At 45.3% G+C, this 19596-nt stretch overlaps 1 protein-coding gene across 1 annotated transcript; it reads right to left on the reverse strand.

Annotated features, from left to right (window-relative positions):
• Window positions 1-1078: 1078 nt before the first annotated feature.
• Window positions 1079-18819, reverse strand: LOC121625369 (rho GTPase-activating protein SYDE1). The gene is made up of 14 exons (XM_041963454.1): window positions 18596-18819; window positions 10821-11110; window positions 9933-10452; window positions 9492-9833; window positions 8965-9160; window positions 8274-8437; window positions 7826-7945; window positions 7628-7716; window positions 7129-7266; window positions 6884-7010; window positions 6268-6443; window positions 5626-5902; window positions 5199-5495; window positions 1079-4611 (listed from the first exon to the last, which is right to left on the reverse strand). The coding sequence occupies exons 1-14, from the start codon at window positions 18678-18680 to the stop codon at window positions 4424-4426; spliced, it is 3009 nt and encodes a 1002-aa protein (XP_041819388.1). The 5' UTR covers window positions 18681-18819; the 3' UTR covers window positions 1079-4423.
• Window positions 18820-19596: the final 777 nt, after the last annotated feature.

Genomic DNA, 19596 nt, shown 5'->3' on the forward strand with positions numbered 1-19596 from the left:
GGTGTGTTTTGACTGTTTAGATATACGTGTTCGCCATGTTTCTCCTTCTGGTCCCAGGACTGAACCCATTCACTTCCTGTCATGAGCCCTGTGAAGCCAGACGACTCTGCAGTAAAACATTAAAGTGACACATTTTCCTGAAGGCAGCAAAGAAACCTATTCAAACGTCTTTTACAATAAATACTGTCTGATCGATCAATGTATTCAGATTTCTCAACTAAGTAAAAGCTCTGTAATCTAATGTGTGGGTGACACAGTCCATCAGCTAAAGAGTGGACGTGCAATGGAGGCAGTCGGAAGGGAGGGTGCTGTCAGACGACACTGAGGGCAAACAGGCTCCACTGTCAGTAGAGCACAAAGTCCTTTTAAGGAGGTGCAGCCTGAAGTTTGCTGTCCAATAGGTTCATTAACACCAACTTCACTCACTTGATGTGACATCTATCTTCTGTTGCTTTGTTTTAATTGGATGACTTTTTTTTTTTTTGGAAAGAACAAATGAATCCATCTTTACAGTTTTCACATTTCTCAAGTTCATCATGTTCATGTGGGATGTTGTTTGTGACACATTTCGGTCTGTGTAGATAGAACAACTTCATTCAGCTGTTTTAATGAGTTCACTGAGACAGAATGACAAATGAAATCTAATCACATGTTAATACCTGATTTAAATCCCTCCAGTCATTATCATCACGGATGAAGGTCCATCGCTGCCTAGAGTTGAGAATATTAATGTAGAAAATCAAACGAAGCGTTAGACACATGGAAGCTGTGACATATCCACATACTGTCCACAGATCACAGGGACTGGTTCTACATCCTCCAGATATGGACCAAGATCCATGCCTTGATCCATGGACCCACGTGGACCAGGGCTCAAGCTCCAAATTCTTGTGAGCTGCACAGGTTTTCTAGCTGGTTTCATACAGAAATGTGTCTAAAGGTCTGTTGATCTGTTGTAACATGAGAAAAAAAAACACATGGGAAAAATGTCACGGCCAAAGATGCAACAGCTGCAGCAGCTGCTCAGAGCAAATGAACCATTAGATGATAGCTCATTTCCTGCCAGGGTTGATTTAATGTGGTATCATACTGTAGCATTACACTCACATACACCATACAAAGTATTATAAAATACCTTCTGCGCTGTGAAATGTTCTCCCCTGTCGTATGATACTTAATGCTTAGTTTTGCCATTTTCCATCACTGGAACGTCCAAAAGCAGCACAAATCTGACATTTTCTACTGCTGAACGGGTCAGAACACCTCTGACCATCTCACAAGCCTGAATACAGCATCTGCTGTAGAGTACATCCACATGAAGCTTGGTAGCTGTTCAGTGACGCATTATATTGCTAACTTGTTAGCTAATGCTAGTATTAAATGGCACATCACTAACTTATGAAGCATTCATCACTCAAACATTTTCAATGAAGGACAACAGCAGAGTTATCACTTATAGCTGTTGTTCTCTCTTTGTGTTCTAATTCATCACTGCAGACTGTACAGATGAGACCCTTTGTGATCACATTAAGTATTGGCTGAAATGGAAGGAGCCATCTGATTGGCTACAGGTAACTCCTTCTGTGTGCATTCAATAATACTGACACTGGTCTGACTCCACTCACTTCTACCCGGTTTGAACAGAACAGAAAAAAAAATTGTAGCTCTAATAATAAGAATAACAGCCCAGTCAATCAGTTAATAATAATAAAAATAATAATAATAATGTGTTTAATAGTTGGTCAGGTTAATAAGACATACAGACAGGCTGCTGTGGTCTGTTCCAACAGGAACTGTGCTTCAACACTTTGGTTACATCATCTGCATAGAAACATCGTCATCATCAATAAAAAACATAAGTGCTTATTGAAGTTGTGCAAAACAAGGTAATACTGTCAAAAACAACAAGAACAACACAGAAAACAAATTAAAACAACAACAACAACATTCTCATTAACACTAAATATGGCATCGTATTCCTTCTGTGGCTTCACAAACTCGTCACAGTGACAAACTCTGTACCGTGAAAATACTGACGACTGGCTTGAGCTCACATTGCTCTGCTGCTCAACCCGACGACAAAAACCTGCAGGGGTGACGGAAACTTGCAGGGGGTGAGAAAAAAACTGCAGGGGCTACAAAAACCTGCAGTGGATGAGAAAAACCTGTAGGGGGTGACAGAAACCTGAAGGGGTGACAGAAACTGGCAAGGGGTGAGGACAACCTGCAGGACCAACAGAAATCTGCTGGGGTAATGGACATTACATGAATAATAATCCTGTGGCTGTCATCACAGCGCCCTCTACAGGAATGTGGGTTTAATACAGCCTGAACATTATGATCTAAACACAACTAGCGTCTGCTTCAGTTTTTTGTGTTGTTTAAGTGCTTCGGATTCTTCTCGCTTCTTCTGAGCTCCACATGCATCATGTTCAATTTAAAATGTTGAACTGTGAGCTTCACTTCATACATTTATTCATATATTTACTATCCATTCAGATGACACCATAAACTGCTAAAAACAGTCAACCTACATGCTAATGCTACATGCTAACGATGACAAAACAGTGAGTTGTGTACAAGGCCGTTATCAGCCATCAGATTCAGAGGTTTTTATGGCGCAATGGACAAATTAATTTCCATCCACCTCATCAAACCACCGACTGTCTGTTGGTGTTCTGTAAACTGACACCACAGCTACTGAAAATCTGAAATCAAGTCAGTGAGTCAAGGACTTCCATAACGTCCGCCATGATGAAGCTTTGTGTCACAAAGCTGACCAATATTTGATAGAAAAACCCGGTTCAGATCCTGAGAGGGAACAGATGGTTTAGAAAGATGTTCCCACAGTGACCTTTCAGAAGCTCTTATATGTCACATCACATTCAGAAGGAAAAGGGAATAAATAAAAATATGTCAGCTGATCGGCGGTTACGGGAACTCTGATTGGATGGAGCAGCAGAGCGATGAGTTCTGCAGTTTGTTCTCATCAGCTTAAAGTTTCAACAAGTAAAATTATGGCTTCAACAGTGCAAACAGCCCAAATACAGTCCAACAGGATCCAACATGATCCAATAGGACCCAACATGATCCAACGTGATCTAACCAAATCCAACGTTAACCCAATGTGATCCAACGTTACCCCAACATGATTCAACAGGATCCAACGTTAACCCAACATGATCTGATGTGATCCAACAGGATCCTGCATTAACCCAACACGATCCAACGTGATCTATGTGAATCCAACCAAACGGAATCCAACAGGATTTGTCGTGATCCAACAGGATCCAGCAATAACCCAATGGGATCCAACAGTATCCGATGTGGTCCAACAGAATCCAATGTTTACCCAATTTAATCCAACAGGAACCAATGTGATCCAACAGGATCCGACCCTGATACCCAGAAAAACAGCACATTTTAGTTCACCTCTGTGACTTCAGAGGGTCTTTATCATTACAACATCTGTACATCAATAATAATCGTAACGGTATGAAGCGGCTGGCACCTCTAAGAGGAACTCTCCTCCTTCATATTGACACTGAAGTTTCCTCTTTGGATCAGAGAGCTGATCTGTTTGGATTTGGAGTTTTTTTTGGCACAGAATGACAGACTGACAGCTCGTCCTCCATGATGACCAGCAAGAGTCAGGAAACATCCAGAGACGCAGAAAATGCTACGAGAACCACATCAATGTTGTTCCACATTTAGAGTTAAACTCACCACTTAGCTCCGGTCTGCAGCCTGCTCTCACAAAACACTTTCCTCCAACTAAATGTTGATGGAGCGGATTCAGAGCATTCAGCAATTATGACTTAGAAATCTCATATCACATATGTCTCACACAACAAGTTTCCCATAAATATGACATTTCATATCCTGCAATTCTCATATTTATGGGATTTAAACTTTTGACTATGAAAGAAGCTTCTTTTTAAAAATTGTGCTGAAAATAGAAAAAATTTGGTTTGTGTGAATGTTTTCTCTTCTTTCTTTGACACAGCGGTGATGTTTTCAGTCTGTCTTGAAGACAGAAACAAGTCCCTGAAAATGTTTTTCCAAAGGGGTTTATCTGCAGCCACACCCACTTCACTGCAGGACACACCCACTTCACTGATGGACACACCCATTTCACTGCAGGTCACTCCCCCTGAGGTCTTCTCCTAAAGAGAACCTCTCGAGATTGGATCATGTAGTAGGCGTGTCCTGTAGCTGCTGTGAGTCTGGACAGACCTGCCCGGTCTCTTCAGTTTCCATGGAGATCAGGGGACGCTGTGAGGAGGTCAGAGGTCAAACTAACAACTGATCTGAGGTCAGTCTGCTCTCAGTATCAGATATAGTAACTGTATTCTGTCATAGTTGTTTGATGATCAATAACCTTTAAAACTTTATCCCTCCTCTTCATCTTCCTCCTTTTCCTCTACAGACATATGTTGATCTGCTTGGCCAGCTCTCGGTCCAGGTCGTGGATCAGAGTATCGAAGTCCTTCAGGCTGAGTCGACAGTTAAACGGAGCATCAAAATCCATGAACTCCTCCACGTACAGACCTCCCCCTCCTCCTCCGGACGACCACGCCTCCTTCTTCTCCTCCTCTTCATCTCCGCTGGCTGAAACAGAAGCAGCAGCAGGAGTGAGGGTGACAGGAGGACCAACAGGGATCAACACGTGTTAAATGTCCAAAATCAGGATAAAGTCTTGCACATCATGTGGAAACATATCAGACTCATGGTGCAACATTGTGCAGGAAGGTTTGGTTTCTAATCTGATTCACCTCGTTCAGAATCGTGATCACGATTTGAGTCAATAATTCAACTTTTACACAAATGTTTCCTGTTCCTGTCACATTTCAGATGTGTCTAAATCTAAAGGACTGAAGTCTGAGCTGATGAAGAATATTCAGTAGACACGGTTTTGTTTTTTGACCTTGATGTTAAAACTGCTCGGACTCAGCTTCACTGGTCTACAGACTACAGACAAGTCTACAGACTTGTTGACAGAGAGACACAGTTTGTTTGGTCAAAGATGTTGAACAGATGTGGCTGCTGTTTTTGAAGACATGTCTCTAATATTAAAAGACTATTATATAAATGTTTCTGCTGTATAGTGAAGAAAAACTTATTCCAGAAGGTCTGGGTGCCATCTTTGTTCAATAAATGGAAAAACATGTGATAAACTGTCCTGCTCATCAATTTACCTCCATCACTCTCACTTCCTGCCACCTCATCATAATCGGCCTCCTGTCCAGACAGAAGGTCTCGTCCGCAGATGCTCCAGTCTCCGGCGTACCGGTTGATCGGTGGTGGACTTTCCAGCCGGGCCAGACCGCCTCGACCCCGACGTGACACCACAACCTCTTCCTCTCGGTTCTGGGGCAGAGCCAATCGCAGCGCAGGATGCCTCTGCTGCTGGTCCAGGGGGCAAGGGGCAAGGTTGGGGGAGGGAGGCAGGGAGACGTCAATGTGGTCCTCTGCTGGGACTCGGTGGGTGGGCACTGAGGAGGAAGATATGAATGGCAGAATTACACGCTAAGCAGAGTGTCATTTGTTTAAGGTAAGGGGTTTCCATGGCAACATTAGAGTATCAAAGTAGGTGGAGCTTCCTCCACTGTCAGTTTGTCTCACCTGGCCACAGCTGCAGCAGGTAGTGGAGCGCCTCGATATGTCGTTTGAAATCCACTGCGCTCGCTATCTCTTCACCGTGACCGAACCCCTTCCCTCCTCCCCTTCCTCCCCTCCCACCTCCTCCTCCTCCTCCTCCTCCCCCTGCCCTCCAGGCCTCCTGGGTCGGGGTGAGCAGCACCGGGCCAAAGCAGACCGCAAGGTTCTGATGCGTCATCCTGTTGGACGAGCTGAAGGACGCCACCAGGCTGAGGTGGTCCAGCAAGAGAGACAAGGTGGCCTGAAGAGGGAGACAGAGAGCGAACACAGAAGTAAACCTGCTCTCTGAATCTGACCTCAGGTTATATACTAGGTGGCATGGGCTTGCAGAGGAGCCAAACAACGCATTGCACAGCTTTATATCAAGCAAGCTGATTGGATGATCTGAGTTCATGTGGGAAAATGGGTTAGAAAAGGACGTTAGATCCAAATTTGAACCTCACGTGTTTATGAGCAGACGGAGAATGTTCCCAATCTTAAATGATTTACTAGCAACACACAAAAACAAAATCACAAACATGTTACGAATGTTATGTGATGACTCAGTTTACAGTGAGCCCTGTGTTGCAGGAGGACAACAGAATAGCAGCAGTAGGACTGTGTTACCCTCTCTGGAGGCGGCAGACAGGACAGCAGCGCCACGGTGCTCTGGGCCAGCTCAGGATCAGGGGTCGCAGGTAGTGCAGGTGGGGGTCGTAGGGTCATGGCCTCCCTGACGACCTGATACAGAGTCCTGGTGATGAGCTGAGACGGCAGCTCCCGCAGGTAGTCCTTCAGTATACCTGAGATGCAGCACAATTAGGAAACGTGCAAGACAACAGGTGAACAAGTCATCAAGGTAAAGTTTGAGTCCTGAATATCAAATTTAGGTCATCACAGTCACATACAAACATCTATTAATTGAGTCATGACAGTCCAGTGTAACACATAGAGGTCTTGAACAGCGAGGGCAGGCCTGAGTCATTAAGGTGAAGTACAAGTCCTTTAGGTCCTCTGAGACTTTGAGGCCACATTCTAGTCACTGAGGTCATGTCAGACCTGGCTGACTATGATGTAGCTTTGACTTAAACTTGATCGTAATGACTCAGCAAGATGTTGATGACTTGGAAAAGACCGTAGTGGATCTGACATGAGTCATACTACAGTCCTCAGTTCAAGTTCAAATCACTGAGGTCAGCTGCCGGTCTTCAGGTCCAGATCACCTGGCTGTGTATTTACTGACCTGTAATGACATTGATGTCAGGGTAGAGGTCCTCGCTGAGGCAGACAGCTGAACTGTTCCTCTCAAACCAATCCCTGAGCTCCTTCTTCACTGCAGCAGACCCACACAGTCTGTACAGACCCACCACCTGACAGACACACAACAGCATCAGTCAGGCTCCGTCTATTCTTAGACCCGTCGCGGCAGTGAACACGGACAGAAATAGATCTCTACGAAAAGATAAATGACTATAAATAGAAAGCCACCTTCAGTCCTCTTCGTTCTATCTCCGCCACACATTTCTGGATCAGCAGGGGGATTGGAGCTGCAGATCCTTCCTTCTCCACCAGATGATGCAGTTCGACCCCAAACACATTGGCAGGCGCTGCTGGGTCGCTGCTGGGCTGTGGGGGGAAAGTAAGACAGTTCAACAGCCCAGTCACTGTACAACAGTCGTATATGGGAGCATTTTCATATTGATTTGAGTCTGTGGTCGTAAATCCTGACTTTGATTTAGCAAAACTCTGACGAAGGAAGTGTTGTCATTGAGAAGAGATGGATGTCGATGTGAAAGGACGCTGTGAGAGCAAAGAATGACTGCAGTCAGTCTGTAAAGTTTGAAGAAGGATTAGTTCCAGCTGTGAACAGAACTCCACAGCTCAACTGGAACTTTGCTATTTCCTCTTTAAAATTTTCTTTGTTTGGATGAGCCGAACTGCTGCTTTTACTGCTTACATTTGCAGTATTAGTAGTATTACTGCGTACCTGTGTGTCCCACTTCTCCTGCAAGGACAGTTTGACATAAAGAAGACCTCTGGGCTCCAGCTTCACACAGAGCTGCTGACTTCGACTCGCTGACAGACAGAAAATATGCTCATTGATATTTGTGCCTCCTCATTCGGTCCACAGTACCATCATTTAATCATTAATGGTTGTTTATTAAAATACTGTAGTGTACTGAACCTTTAAAGAGTGGAGGGATGGAGACTCCACCCAGACAGCAGACTCTGTTTCTGGTTGGACCACCTGACGTCTGACCCTGATCCGTTCCTGATTTAGACCCGCCACCTACATGTGGATTGGCTGCAAAGACAGAAACACAAAAAACACTGAGACTGATCACACAAAAGATTTAAAAAAGCTTCAGTTGTTGTTTGGCTTCAACAGCGTTTTATTGAATCAGACTCCTTTTGAGTCCTCAATCACTTGGGTGGAAGAAGTACATATACAGTACATATACATACAGATACATAGCTAAAGGAAAGGTAACAGTACCACATATTAGAAATATTCTGTTAGTCCTGCATTCAAAATTGGCAAAGTAAAAGCACAAATGGACACACACAAATACATACTATAGTAATACAGTAGCAGCAGTAGTAGCAGCATCCACATTAGTATTAGTAGGTACCTGGTGTTAACACTACTACTCTGAGCTGCCGGGCTCTCTCCAGCTCCAGGTGGAAGGTGTGGTTTAAGGAGAGGGCAGAGCCCCGCAGGGTCAGGAGGGCGGTCCTCGCTCTCGTCACCCCGTCAATCTGGATGGCCAAGAAGACGTCCTTACTGCCCTCTGACCTGTGAGGAGAGACACGCACGCAAACAGGAACAGAGAGGGAGAAGCTCAACTTCAATGTTGAACCCAAACCACCATCTTTGCTGACCCTCAACCAAAGTTTTCAGTATCCAAACCAGTCACAGGTGAGACTGAGCTGGTGCCTGGTGTCAAGGTCCTGCAGGTGTTTCTACTGATGACAACAGAGTTAGAGGAGTTGTTTCAGCTGCTTCCTGTAGTAAAAGTCTGACTCATTGCTTGTTTCTGACTCCTGACTTGACTTCTACAGTTTGCGATGGACAACATCCAATCACAGAGCTTCACATTATGGCCTGAGTGCCGCCACACATGTCTAATCGAGAAGAACTGTTTCGTCACCATCAGTTCATACTTGTTGTACATAACTTTACATTTACTACAGCAGCCCTACAACAAACACTCAGTTCCTCTATTGTCCACCAGATGCTGCTGTGACCAAACTGTGCACGTATTACCGGATATTAGCTGCTGGTAGCTTGTTCCAGTGCTGGTGCCGGTGGTGTATTCCTACCTGCTGGTCTTCATCTCCTCCAGGCCCAGCAGATGGACGGTCAGTAAACCAGTCACCCGCTGGCTGCAGCGCTGCGGATCCGAGCCCACGTACAATCGGAAGGAACTGACGTCGCATGCCGTTTCCTGGGAAGTTGTAGGGGGAGTGGCCTGTTGCCGTGGCAACAACTCAGGGGAGTCACCGTCACTAAGATAGCCTTGAAGAAAAAATGTGTTTTACTCCTGGGTTTATATACTGTGGATGTACATTAGCAGGTTCCTGCTGCACTCCCGAGAGAGACCAGCTGCTGGTGGTGCAGAAGTTTTTTGTGGTTACCAAACAGCTTCGGGTGCATCACTACATGCAAACAGCCCGGGAGAAGCAAGATAGGTTGTTGTCAGATTTGTAAAGTGACAATTGAGAGTGGGGCTTAACAGTCTCCAACACCACATAAAACCCAGTGGGAACTTTGAGAAGCTTTCTAACTTGTAATCAAAAGTTGAAATGTTTGTCCTGCTGGACGCTGTGACATGACGTTAGAGCCTTACCTCCTTTACTGGCAGAGCGTCCTCTCGATGATCGTCGCAGCGGTCTGGCTGGAGGGGCGGAGCTATCCAGGTGATATCTGCTGATCACGTTCTGGTTGGACAAGGCTGACGATGATGTTGCATTCTTACTGGACGACTCGTCCCCACCCCCTCTGCTGTCGTTTCCCTGGCGATGGGCACGAGAAGAGGAGCGAAGGCTGAGTTTGCGGCGCAGCTCCGGAAGTTTCTTCATCTTCAGGGAGAGTTTCCTCACTGTACCAGGAGACCGCAGCCTGTCGATCACACTACCGGACACGCCCCCTTTCTTTTGGGAGGAGGGGCTAGAGTCAGAGGGAGGGTAGTCTGAGGAGAGAGACACAAAGACTAAACATGTGGTTCTATTCTCCTGAAACTGAAAACACAAAGTGACCAATGCTTTAATCATGAGTCAGGTCTTCTTACCTGCATTTTCTGTTGTGATGTCATCAATATGGTGGCTAACGCTTGGATTGGCGCCCTCCAGTGCACAGTCACTGCTAAAACTCTCTGCTGACCCGACCCACACACCTCCCAGCTCGGCCCTGGTATCTCCTGGCCCCGTCCTCTTAGCTGCTCGTCCCTCTTCCCTCTCGTCCCTCCTCCGCCATATCTGCTCCTCCCTGCGTGGGCCCACTGCGTCCTCCTCCTCCGGGATCGGGTTGTACCAGATGTTGCTACCACTCTCCTCCTGCAGCCCACAGGCCTCGTCTGACGCCTGGGTCTTTGGTGAAGACAGCACCCAGGCACGGCTGCTGCGATCCAGGCTTTGCAGATAGGCACGCTGGCCAGACTTGGTGCAGACAGAGGTGGCGGTTGTGTCTGGGGAGCCCCCTGCTGGCTGGGGGGCTTCCTGGTGGACAGCAGAGGCACTGACAGGAACACAGGAGGTGCTGGTCATATCCCAGGCCAGACTGACACACATCCTGGTGCTGCACTGCTCTGTCTGGGACCAGAAAAAGAAGCGGGAGTCAAAGTACAAACAGGAGGGGTCCAACACCAGGAGCATGACCAGGGGGAAAGGCTAAGTTATTAAGAGGAGGGGTCAAACTACCATGAGGAGAACACAAAGTTTGAGTCCACCCGGCAGGAGTAAAACAAGAAGTCAAACTACCAGAAGAAGAGCAAGAGGACAATGATGAACTAAAAGGACAAAAGAAGAGAAAGGAGAGACCCTGAGTCTCTGAGACTGAGTCAAACTACCAGGGAGGGTCCAGACAACACTGGGCTGATGTGAGACATATTTACATGAAATAAATACACTGTGGCCACTCTATTAAAACAGTACGCAGGGAGTTCAGGGAGTTCTTGTACCTTATCCTGTGCTAGCCTCTGACTCCAGGCCTGCCCAGGTGCATCTTGGGATATCCCTGCTGGTCGCTCCCGGTCGGAGGTTCTGGGGGCGGAGCATGAGGGCAGGTTGGTGGGTGGAGCCGCAGAGCCCTGCCTTGCCCACATCTGTTTCTTAGCAACTGTGATGTGGTTTTGTGGGGGCGAGGGGGGATCAGGGTCTGCTGCTGCTGGTAGAGTTCTTGTGGTCGTCATCGATGGTGATGATGGTGATGAAGATGTCTGGAGGACAGCATCGGGCATCACTGTAACATCTGCAGGACACACACACACACACACACACACGCACACACACACACACACACGCACACACACACGCACGCACGCACACACACACACACACACACAGACAGACACACAGACAGACAGCTGTTATTAACATTCTAATGGTTGGATTAAAGTCTGTGTTTGGTGTTAAGAAATTTGAGGAGAGTGAAGGAATTCAGTGGTGAGTGACTTTGTGGCTCTTTGTTCTCGTCTCTCCCTTTCGGTTTCCATGTGGCAGATCATTAAAGACTAGACTCACGACTGAAGGCTCAAAGCCTCATCATGGAGTATTGGGTCAAACACTTATAACAGATAACCAAACCACTACCAATGGAGGAACGAAGAAAATATTGAATGCAAACAAATGCTGAGACACAAGTAAGTAACTGTTAAAACAGTGCATACAGAGACACACAGTGCCTTAAGTCTCTACAGCGCACCTTCCATCTCTGCATGTATGTTTCACTGAACACGTGTACATTTTTCAGCCGCTCTGGTTGTAAATGAACAGGATGTGTTCCTGACGTGACACTCACATGTTACCGTGTGAAACTGCAAAGTGCTTCGATCTGCATACGATTGTTCAACTCAGGAACAGATTTGGGTTCATCTGACAGTTAAAACTCTGCTTTTGATATTGATGATATTATTTTCTGATATGGTGACTTCCCGGTATGATTCCTACATGGATCAAAGCAGCCAAGCACTTGCTACGTGTGGCATGATTGTGGATCTACGAGATGGGAAGGTGAACTCCATCAGCTCTTTCATTAGTCTACAAACAGGTATATTTCACTGTGTCCTGTTGAATATGAAACACAACCAGCTGGAGGCATCAGAGTTAGGACTGAACAGCAAATCACGACACATGGTCGCGTCCCCCTCATACTCTCAGTCTGGACTCTGGTCTGAGACTTCAGACTCCTGCACAGTTTGGTCTTTATTGATCTTCTACCATCACATCAGCTGATTCCGTTGAAACAAACTGGAAAATTTAAAGCAGCACTTCATCGGTTATAACCACAGATTTTCTCTCTCACATCCTGAACATCTGGATTTCTCTCTTACAGCTCTCTGCTTCCTGTGTGTGTGTGTTTGTGTGATCCTCGTGACATACAGTGTGCAGATTATCTGACTGAACAGCATGAATAAACTCGCTGTGTGTGTGTTTGGATCTGACCTCAGTTAAAACTACTGTTGTTCTGTATTTCACCCAGATGGGCGCAGTTTTGCAGGATGTAGCCGAACTTCACGCTGCTTCAGTGAGCTCTGTGAGCGTCTCTGCTCCATCCTCTGAGCGTACCATCACTTATTTTGATGAAAACGAGAAGTTGGACTAAGTAAAGAGTATGAGCTGGTTTTATTTCTAAAGCTTGGAAAATAAACTCAACTGAATAACACACACATACTCTCCGTACTGTATGTCTGGTCTCACAAATCTTCAGTATGTACAGGAAGACTGATGCTGAACATCTATTGATAAAAGATACTACACTGATACCAGAACACTGGTTTTGATGTTGGACATTATTTAGTCCTAATGTTTAAATGTCAATATATTTTGGCACTATTTAGTCATACAAACGTTATAATGGTCACATTGAGACTTCATCAACATTCAGGTAAAAGTCATCAGGCAGTGAAGTTGCAGCCATACCAGCAGGACAAGGAGCAGAAATCTGAGTGAATCTTTGTGAACTGATGATCACAAAAATAAAAAATGTTCTCTGTTTGAAGTTAGAGTTAGGCCTGAGGTCTCCTGTAGGTTTAAGATCCTTATGATCACATATAACCCCAAGAACTGCTGTAATTTCTTCCAGGATCCTGGGACCTCTCAAAGTCCCATGTTACCTCATCACCAATCACTAACACCCCTTCAAGGACCTCTGGAACTGATTGAGACTTTACCTCAATGATATTTCAGGTGAACAGTTTAACTTCTGCTCTAAATCAGAGCTTAATGTATGTTAACCTGCAGGTAACCACAGCAACAGCTGCTGATGCTTCAGGCTGTGTTAGCAGTGAATCCTCCAACCTTCCCAAGAACAAATAAACCTTTTTCAAGGACCAACTGATATGGAACATTTGAGGTTCTGTTAGAACCTCCTCAGTCGCAATTTGGACCCTTTTAAGGACCTCTGCTATATTCCCAAGAACCTGTGGAATTTTTAAAATTCCCTTTCAGACCATGTACCATCTGAGCCCAATGAAGTTACCCAGGGATCCATTCAAAGAGCTCTGAAAATGCCTGAAGGACACATTCTACCTTTCCAAGGTCCAGGAGACAATGGACAATCTTTTCAAGTGTTTCCACTTGTTTTCAGCATGACAGTCTATAAATTCAACGTGTGACATGTTAGTATATTAGAAAGATTTTGGTTAAGATTTTTTTGTCAGTCTGCTGACTTTAACACACTAACATGTTATCAAACAGCTGTTTGTTTCCACATCCAGCAGCTACAGAACAACATGATGATCGATGTGGAGTCGTATTTGTGTCACCTGATGAATGTCAGTCCAGCATTTTCTCTCTTTTAGCTCTGTTTTTGGTCTCCTCCAGCTCCTGAGGGAAATATTGTGGTCTGTAGCTGCTAAATGCTCCACTTTGTTCACCAACTAGTCTCTAACTGTGTCTCTCTGCTGTTTGCTGCTCAGCAGGTCGTGATCAGTGGCTACACTCTGACACTAAAACAACTCTGATTGGGTACAGGGCCAGACAGGAAGTGATACTCTCCAGAGGTTGGCCCCCACTTCCTGTCATCTGAATGAAACCAAACAGGACCTGATAGAGGAATGTGTGTGTATGTGAGTGAGCTAATATTAAACCATCTGTTCTAAATTTTCAGAAGCCTGAGAAATGCTGATCAGTGAGAAAAGAGGAGAGAGAAGCAGAGAGAGGGAGAGGGGAGGAGCAGAGAGGAGGAGCAAGGGGTGGGGTGGGGGGAGGGCGGGGGGTGGATGAATAAACAGCTGTGACTGCGCAGATGTCAATGAACTCTCTGTTTTTAAGACTAAACACACTGCTGTCTATTCACTATTCATGAGTCTTAAAATACACAGAAACACACAAAGACTGCAGTCAGCAACACCACACACACACACACACACACACACACACACACACAGGCTTTAAGAGTTGATGTATAGTCAGTGTGTCTGGGTCCTACAGAAGAAACATTTTCATACAGTCAGTTTCTTTTCTTATGTATCTCTACATCTTATCATATCTTATATCTTTTTCTTTTCTTTATAATAAAGTTTATGATGATGATCAACTTCATTTATGGCACTTTTCTTAGCAAACAGTTTACACAAAAACATCTATGAAACATTTCCAAAAGCTTCCAAAGAGAGGAAGAAAAGGTTCAAAAGAAGGCAGAGTGTGTGTCTGAGTTAAAAGTAAGCATTAAAATGCCAAAATCCATTAAAGGCTAACAGGGAGGCAGGCAGAGGTGATGTGATCCTGCCTCTTTGTTCCAGTACTGAGTCGAGCAGCAGTGTTTAGTACCAGCTTGAGACGGTGGAGGGAGTTAGTATAACTCTATAATAATAGTGCTATTTGCATAAGAATGGTAAAACATCATGATTTTGAATAACCTGACCAAGAGGCAGCATGTACAGAAAACAGAAGGGGGCCAAGGACAGAACCCTGAGGGACTCCACTGTTCAACTGAGCCGTCGAGGAAGAAGAGTTGCCCAGAGTGACAGAGGAAGTTCTGCTGGCGAGGTTTTAGTGTAATAAGCTCAGAGACGAGTCTTCCACGCCTACCGGGTACCCAAACGATCTGTGTGTGTGTGTGCAGAGTCAACGATTTCATATCGAAAATCTTCACTCGGCTCAACTGACTGCGACCTCACAAGGAGAGAGATAAACAGGAAGAAACCACACACACACACACATACACATACACACTAATGACAGGAAATGGTCAGCTGACCCAGTTTGTCTGCAGGAAGCCGAACATTAAAGCACATGTGTGTAGATGAATTTATTACAGACAGACTGTCAGACAGACAGTCAGACAGGTTTTGTGGTCACACTAAATTGACTGATCCTGTCTCTTGTTGCGTCAGCTGATCAGATCCCTGTCAGATATCAATAGAGCTTCATGTGGATGAAATGAAGAAGCATTTAAGAGTGAACTCTGTGTGAGGAGCGTCGAGACCTTTGAGACAAATTCCTCCCAGATGTTGAAAACAAGTCACGGCCTCAACAGTGTCCTCCACAGCTACAATGTGTTCAGTTCAAGTGTGTCACTGGACACACACACACACACACACACACACACACATTGAATGTAGTACAGACTGCACATGAGGACCATCCACTCGTCATGTCCACACTGTGTCCTCCATCAGTTCCATTGGAAACATGTTACGACACACCTGCACCTGACGCTAAGCACTCAGCAGCTCTCTGTGGCATCATCCCTTAAAGGCATCAAAACAGACAACAACACTTGCAATTACTGAAAAACAGTTCAGTTCAGTAAAGGGTAAAACTATAAACCAACATAACACAAACCCTCATGTCTACACACACAAACCCCTCAGGTCACAGCTACACCTGTGAGACACAGCTGAGGGGTGAGCCTGCACAGGGCTGCTGCAGAGAGACGCCTGAGCAAGAGAACATGAGACCAACCTGATTCCAAAATGTTAGTCAGAACAAGCAAAAAATAATGAGCATCAAAAATATTCAGCTCCATACATCTACTGATAACACTGTGGATGGACACAACATACTGGTTCTACTGGGACAGACAGGCTCGGTGGACTGGTTCTACTGGGAGAGACAGGCTCAATGGACTGGTTTCTGCTGTAGAGTTGATATTACTTAAACATCTCTGTGTTGGTGATGTTTTATTTGTTGTCTGTCTTTAGTGGAAATAACAAAAACAGAGCAGAAAAATTCAAATACAGAGAGCGAGATGAAAAGTTTAGTATGAAAATGTGGAAATATATTTCATTATAATATCAAATCAATGTGATGCTTTGCATTCCCAGTGAATATTAGGTTGGAAAGCCAACATTTGACTGATTTAATGTGACGTCCAGTATGAACCAGTCCTTCTGTCCTCTGAGTACAGAGACAGGTGTGGTTCAATACGTACAGATAATGACGTCTCTGTCCACCTACGGGAAAACAAGTTAAAGCTTGTCAGCAAACATCCTGTCAAACCAAACATAAGCTAAGATAACATAGCCGGAGAGACCACCGACAGTGTTATTATTACAAACCACAACTTGCCCATCACAGTTACTCCACCTGACTCCACCTGACTTTACTCAGCAGAACCTGACTAACATCAAGGTTAACATTTCATAAATCATTTTGTTCTCTCTCCTCTGCAGACTCAGTTTCATCTAGGTGACATTAGACCAGGATCTGTCTGACTGGAAGCAATGGGAAACTGTTAGCCTAGCTCCATGCTAGCACCCCCCTCTAAATGTGTCTCAGTACAGTGACCCTGATAAACACAGCATAGTTCTGAACCTGCAGCGTCACTGCATCATATGATCAACCTCCACAGAGACTCTCACAGTACAAGCGGTGACATCACAGATTACATCACATCTGTGCCAGCTGTTTATTGGCTGTGCGTCTGCTCCTACAGACACAGCTACAGACAACAACTTCATCTGTGTCCGAGTTTCAGAGAAACACTGCAGTTGAACTCGACTCACGCTGACCCTGAAGTTCTGATCCAAAACAGATCAGGTCTAAAAATAAACACAGCAGTGGAAAATCTCCCTCACACGACGTGCATGAAATGATTTCGTAGACCTGATCCGAGTCTCACGCTCAAAAAACGTCTTCGTGTCCTCACATTTCCAGATTCAGTGTGAAAGCTCCCTGAGCTGCGCTGCTGAAAAGCTCTCAGTCTGCCTCCACATGGACTGCACTTCAGTTAGACTGTGGTGAGAAGACAACGTGGACCAACCAGAGGACTCTGTGACACCCGACATGTGACACCTGAATCAACGAAAAAGCCACTGAATTTATCATATGATGTGTCTGCTGATCAAGTGATCTCTGGTTTTAAAGACCAGCTGAGAAACATTTGATGCGTGTTCATCAGTGTGGACCAGCCAGACCCCCCCGACTGGACCCCGACTTCACAGCCTGCAGCTGCCAGCAACTCCTGTTAGCAGCTCCTGCTCTCTGTCTGTCTCTCTGTCAGTAAGTCTATCTGTCTCTCTCTTTCTGCCTGTCTCACTCTGTCTCTTTCTCTGTCTGTCTCACTCTCTCTCTGTGTCAGTCGGTCTTTCCCTCTCTGCCTGTCTCACTCTCTGCTTGTCTCTCTCTCCCTGTGTCTCTCTCTCTGTCTCTTTGTCAGTCTGTCTGTCTCTTTCTTTCTGCCTCTCACTCTCTACCTGTCTCACTATGTCTCTCTCTATCTGTCCCTGTCAGTAAGTCTGTCTGTCTGTCTGTCTCTTTTTGCCTGTCTCACTCTCTCTCCTTCTCTGCGTCTGTCTGTCTCACTCACTCTGTCACTCAGTCTCTCCCTCTCTGCTTGTCTCTCTCTCACTCTGTCTGTCTCACTCTGTCTCTCACTCTGTCAGTCTCTCTTTGCCTGTCTCATTCTGTCTGTCTCTGTCCCTCTCTCTGTCAGTCTCTTTGTCGGTCTGTCTCTCTGCCTGTCTCATTCTCTCTCTGTATGTCTGCCAGTCGCTCTCTCTCTCTGCCTGTCTCATTCTCTCTCTCTCTCTGTCTGTCTCTCTCTCTGTCGGTCAGTCAGTCGCTCTCTTTCTCTGTCTGTCTCTTTGACAGTCTGTCTGTCTCTTCTGGACCCTGCAGTTGAACTGGACACACTCATGTGACGTGCTGCTGTAGTGCTCTGCAGCAAAGCGCTGACGAGCGTTGTCTGTCTCACTATGAGGACTGTTTGTCCAGTTTCGACCAACACGTTCATATCAAACTGATCTGAATCAGGACACACGAGGCTGCTGGATCCTCTGTCCTACAAACGTGACGTCTATCAAACCTGGACGAGTTGTCTCTGTTAATAATCCAGCGTTTCAGCGATTAGAGTGAAGTCTGGAACCAGAAGAGAAGCAGTCCTGTGTTTCCTCAGAACACTGAAGCGTCTCTCGGGTCGAGAGCAAACACAAAGGTCACGTCATGAAACCCTGACAGAGTGAAGTTCATAAGCTGCTTCAGCCATGATAAATCTCTTTCACAACTTTTAAAACACTTTTGCTTTTCAAACTAGAGAAATCGAAATGACATTTGCTCGTTTCAGACGACGTTCTGCCTCTTTTGTTGGAGAGAAAAACTTTTTGGTGTGAAAAGAGGTTTTGTTTTGGTATCAGAGAGGACCTGATCCACAGCTGTGTCACGTCTTTGTTTATGTGAGGTCTCAGCAGCGGCATTCAGAGAAGGTGTAACGGTGAACAGGACGCTCAGCCTGAGTTGCGTTCACAAACACTAACTTGAACCGATGATGTTAACGTCTGCAGCTGCTCACCGCTCAGTTTGGGGTCGGTCTTCCTGCGGGATCTGTCTTTCCCTCTCAGCCTGGAGAAGGTCCTTTTCAGCAGGGGCTCGGCCATGGCGGACCCCCCTCCTCCTCCTCGGTCCTCCACGGGCCTCCTGGAGAGGAGAAGAAGAATCCGGCAGGAGCAGAGAGGAGTCAGCGCTCCGTCATGTTCAGATCACAGCTTTCAGTCCGGACTCAGCCATGACTCCGACTCCTCGCTCACTGGGACTCTGTGAGAGCTGCAGAACAGGAAATGAATTCCACACATTCTTTCCCAAACTCCCCCTCTCCTCCTCCTCCTCCTCCTGCTCCCTCCATGTTCCTCCTCCCACTCTCTCCCCCTCCACAGGGACAGAAGGAGGCACAGGACTCATGGGAAATGTAGTGCTGACAGAAACAGCCAGAAACAAAATGTTCTAAAAACACACAAAAAATTTAAGATCTTTTCTTTCATGAATTCAGTTTTTTTTCATCTTCTGAAGTTCTACTGAATATCTCAAAGTGATGCTCTGTCACACTGCACACATGTACATGATCAGTTTTATTATTATTATTATTATTCAGCTGCAGTTTGAGTTCAGTAACCTATGGAGCTCACTAATGTAGTTTATTAATAAAAAATAAATAGAATTAAAAACATAATGATCATGGCAGGGGAAGAGCTAGAAGTGCAGATTTACAGTTGCCATACGGACCATTTTTCTTGCCAGATAATAGAACGCTGACGAATCTGTACATCAATATATTCATGAAATCTACATTTTGGCCATCTATAATCACATTCAAGGTATTTATACCTATATATCTTTATATTGAGGACATTTAGCATATTTATCAATTCAAACTATTTGTAATATCTCTGTTAGCATTGAAGTCCTGGATTTCAGGTGCTGGAGGTGTAAATAACCATTTAAACATCGCATCAGCGTGTTCAGAATTTCATTGGCTGTACAAAGCGTCAATCATCTCTTAAATCTGTTACCATTGGC

Source organism: Chelmon rostratus, chromosome 21 (genome assembly GCF_017976325.1).
Source record: "Chelmon rostratus isolate fCheRos1 chromosome 21, fCheRos1.pri, whole genome shotgun sequence".
In the NCBI taxonomy this organism is placed as follows: Eukaryota; Metazoa; Chordata; class Actinopteri; order Chaetodontiformes; family Chaetodontidae; genus Chelmon; species Chelmon rostratus.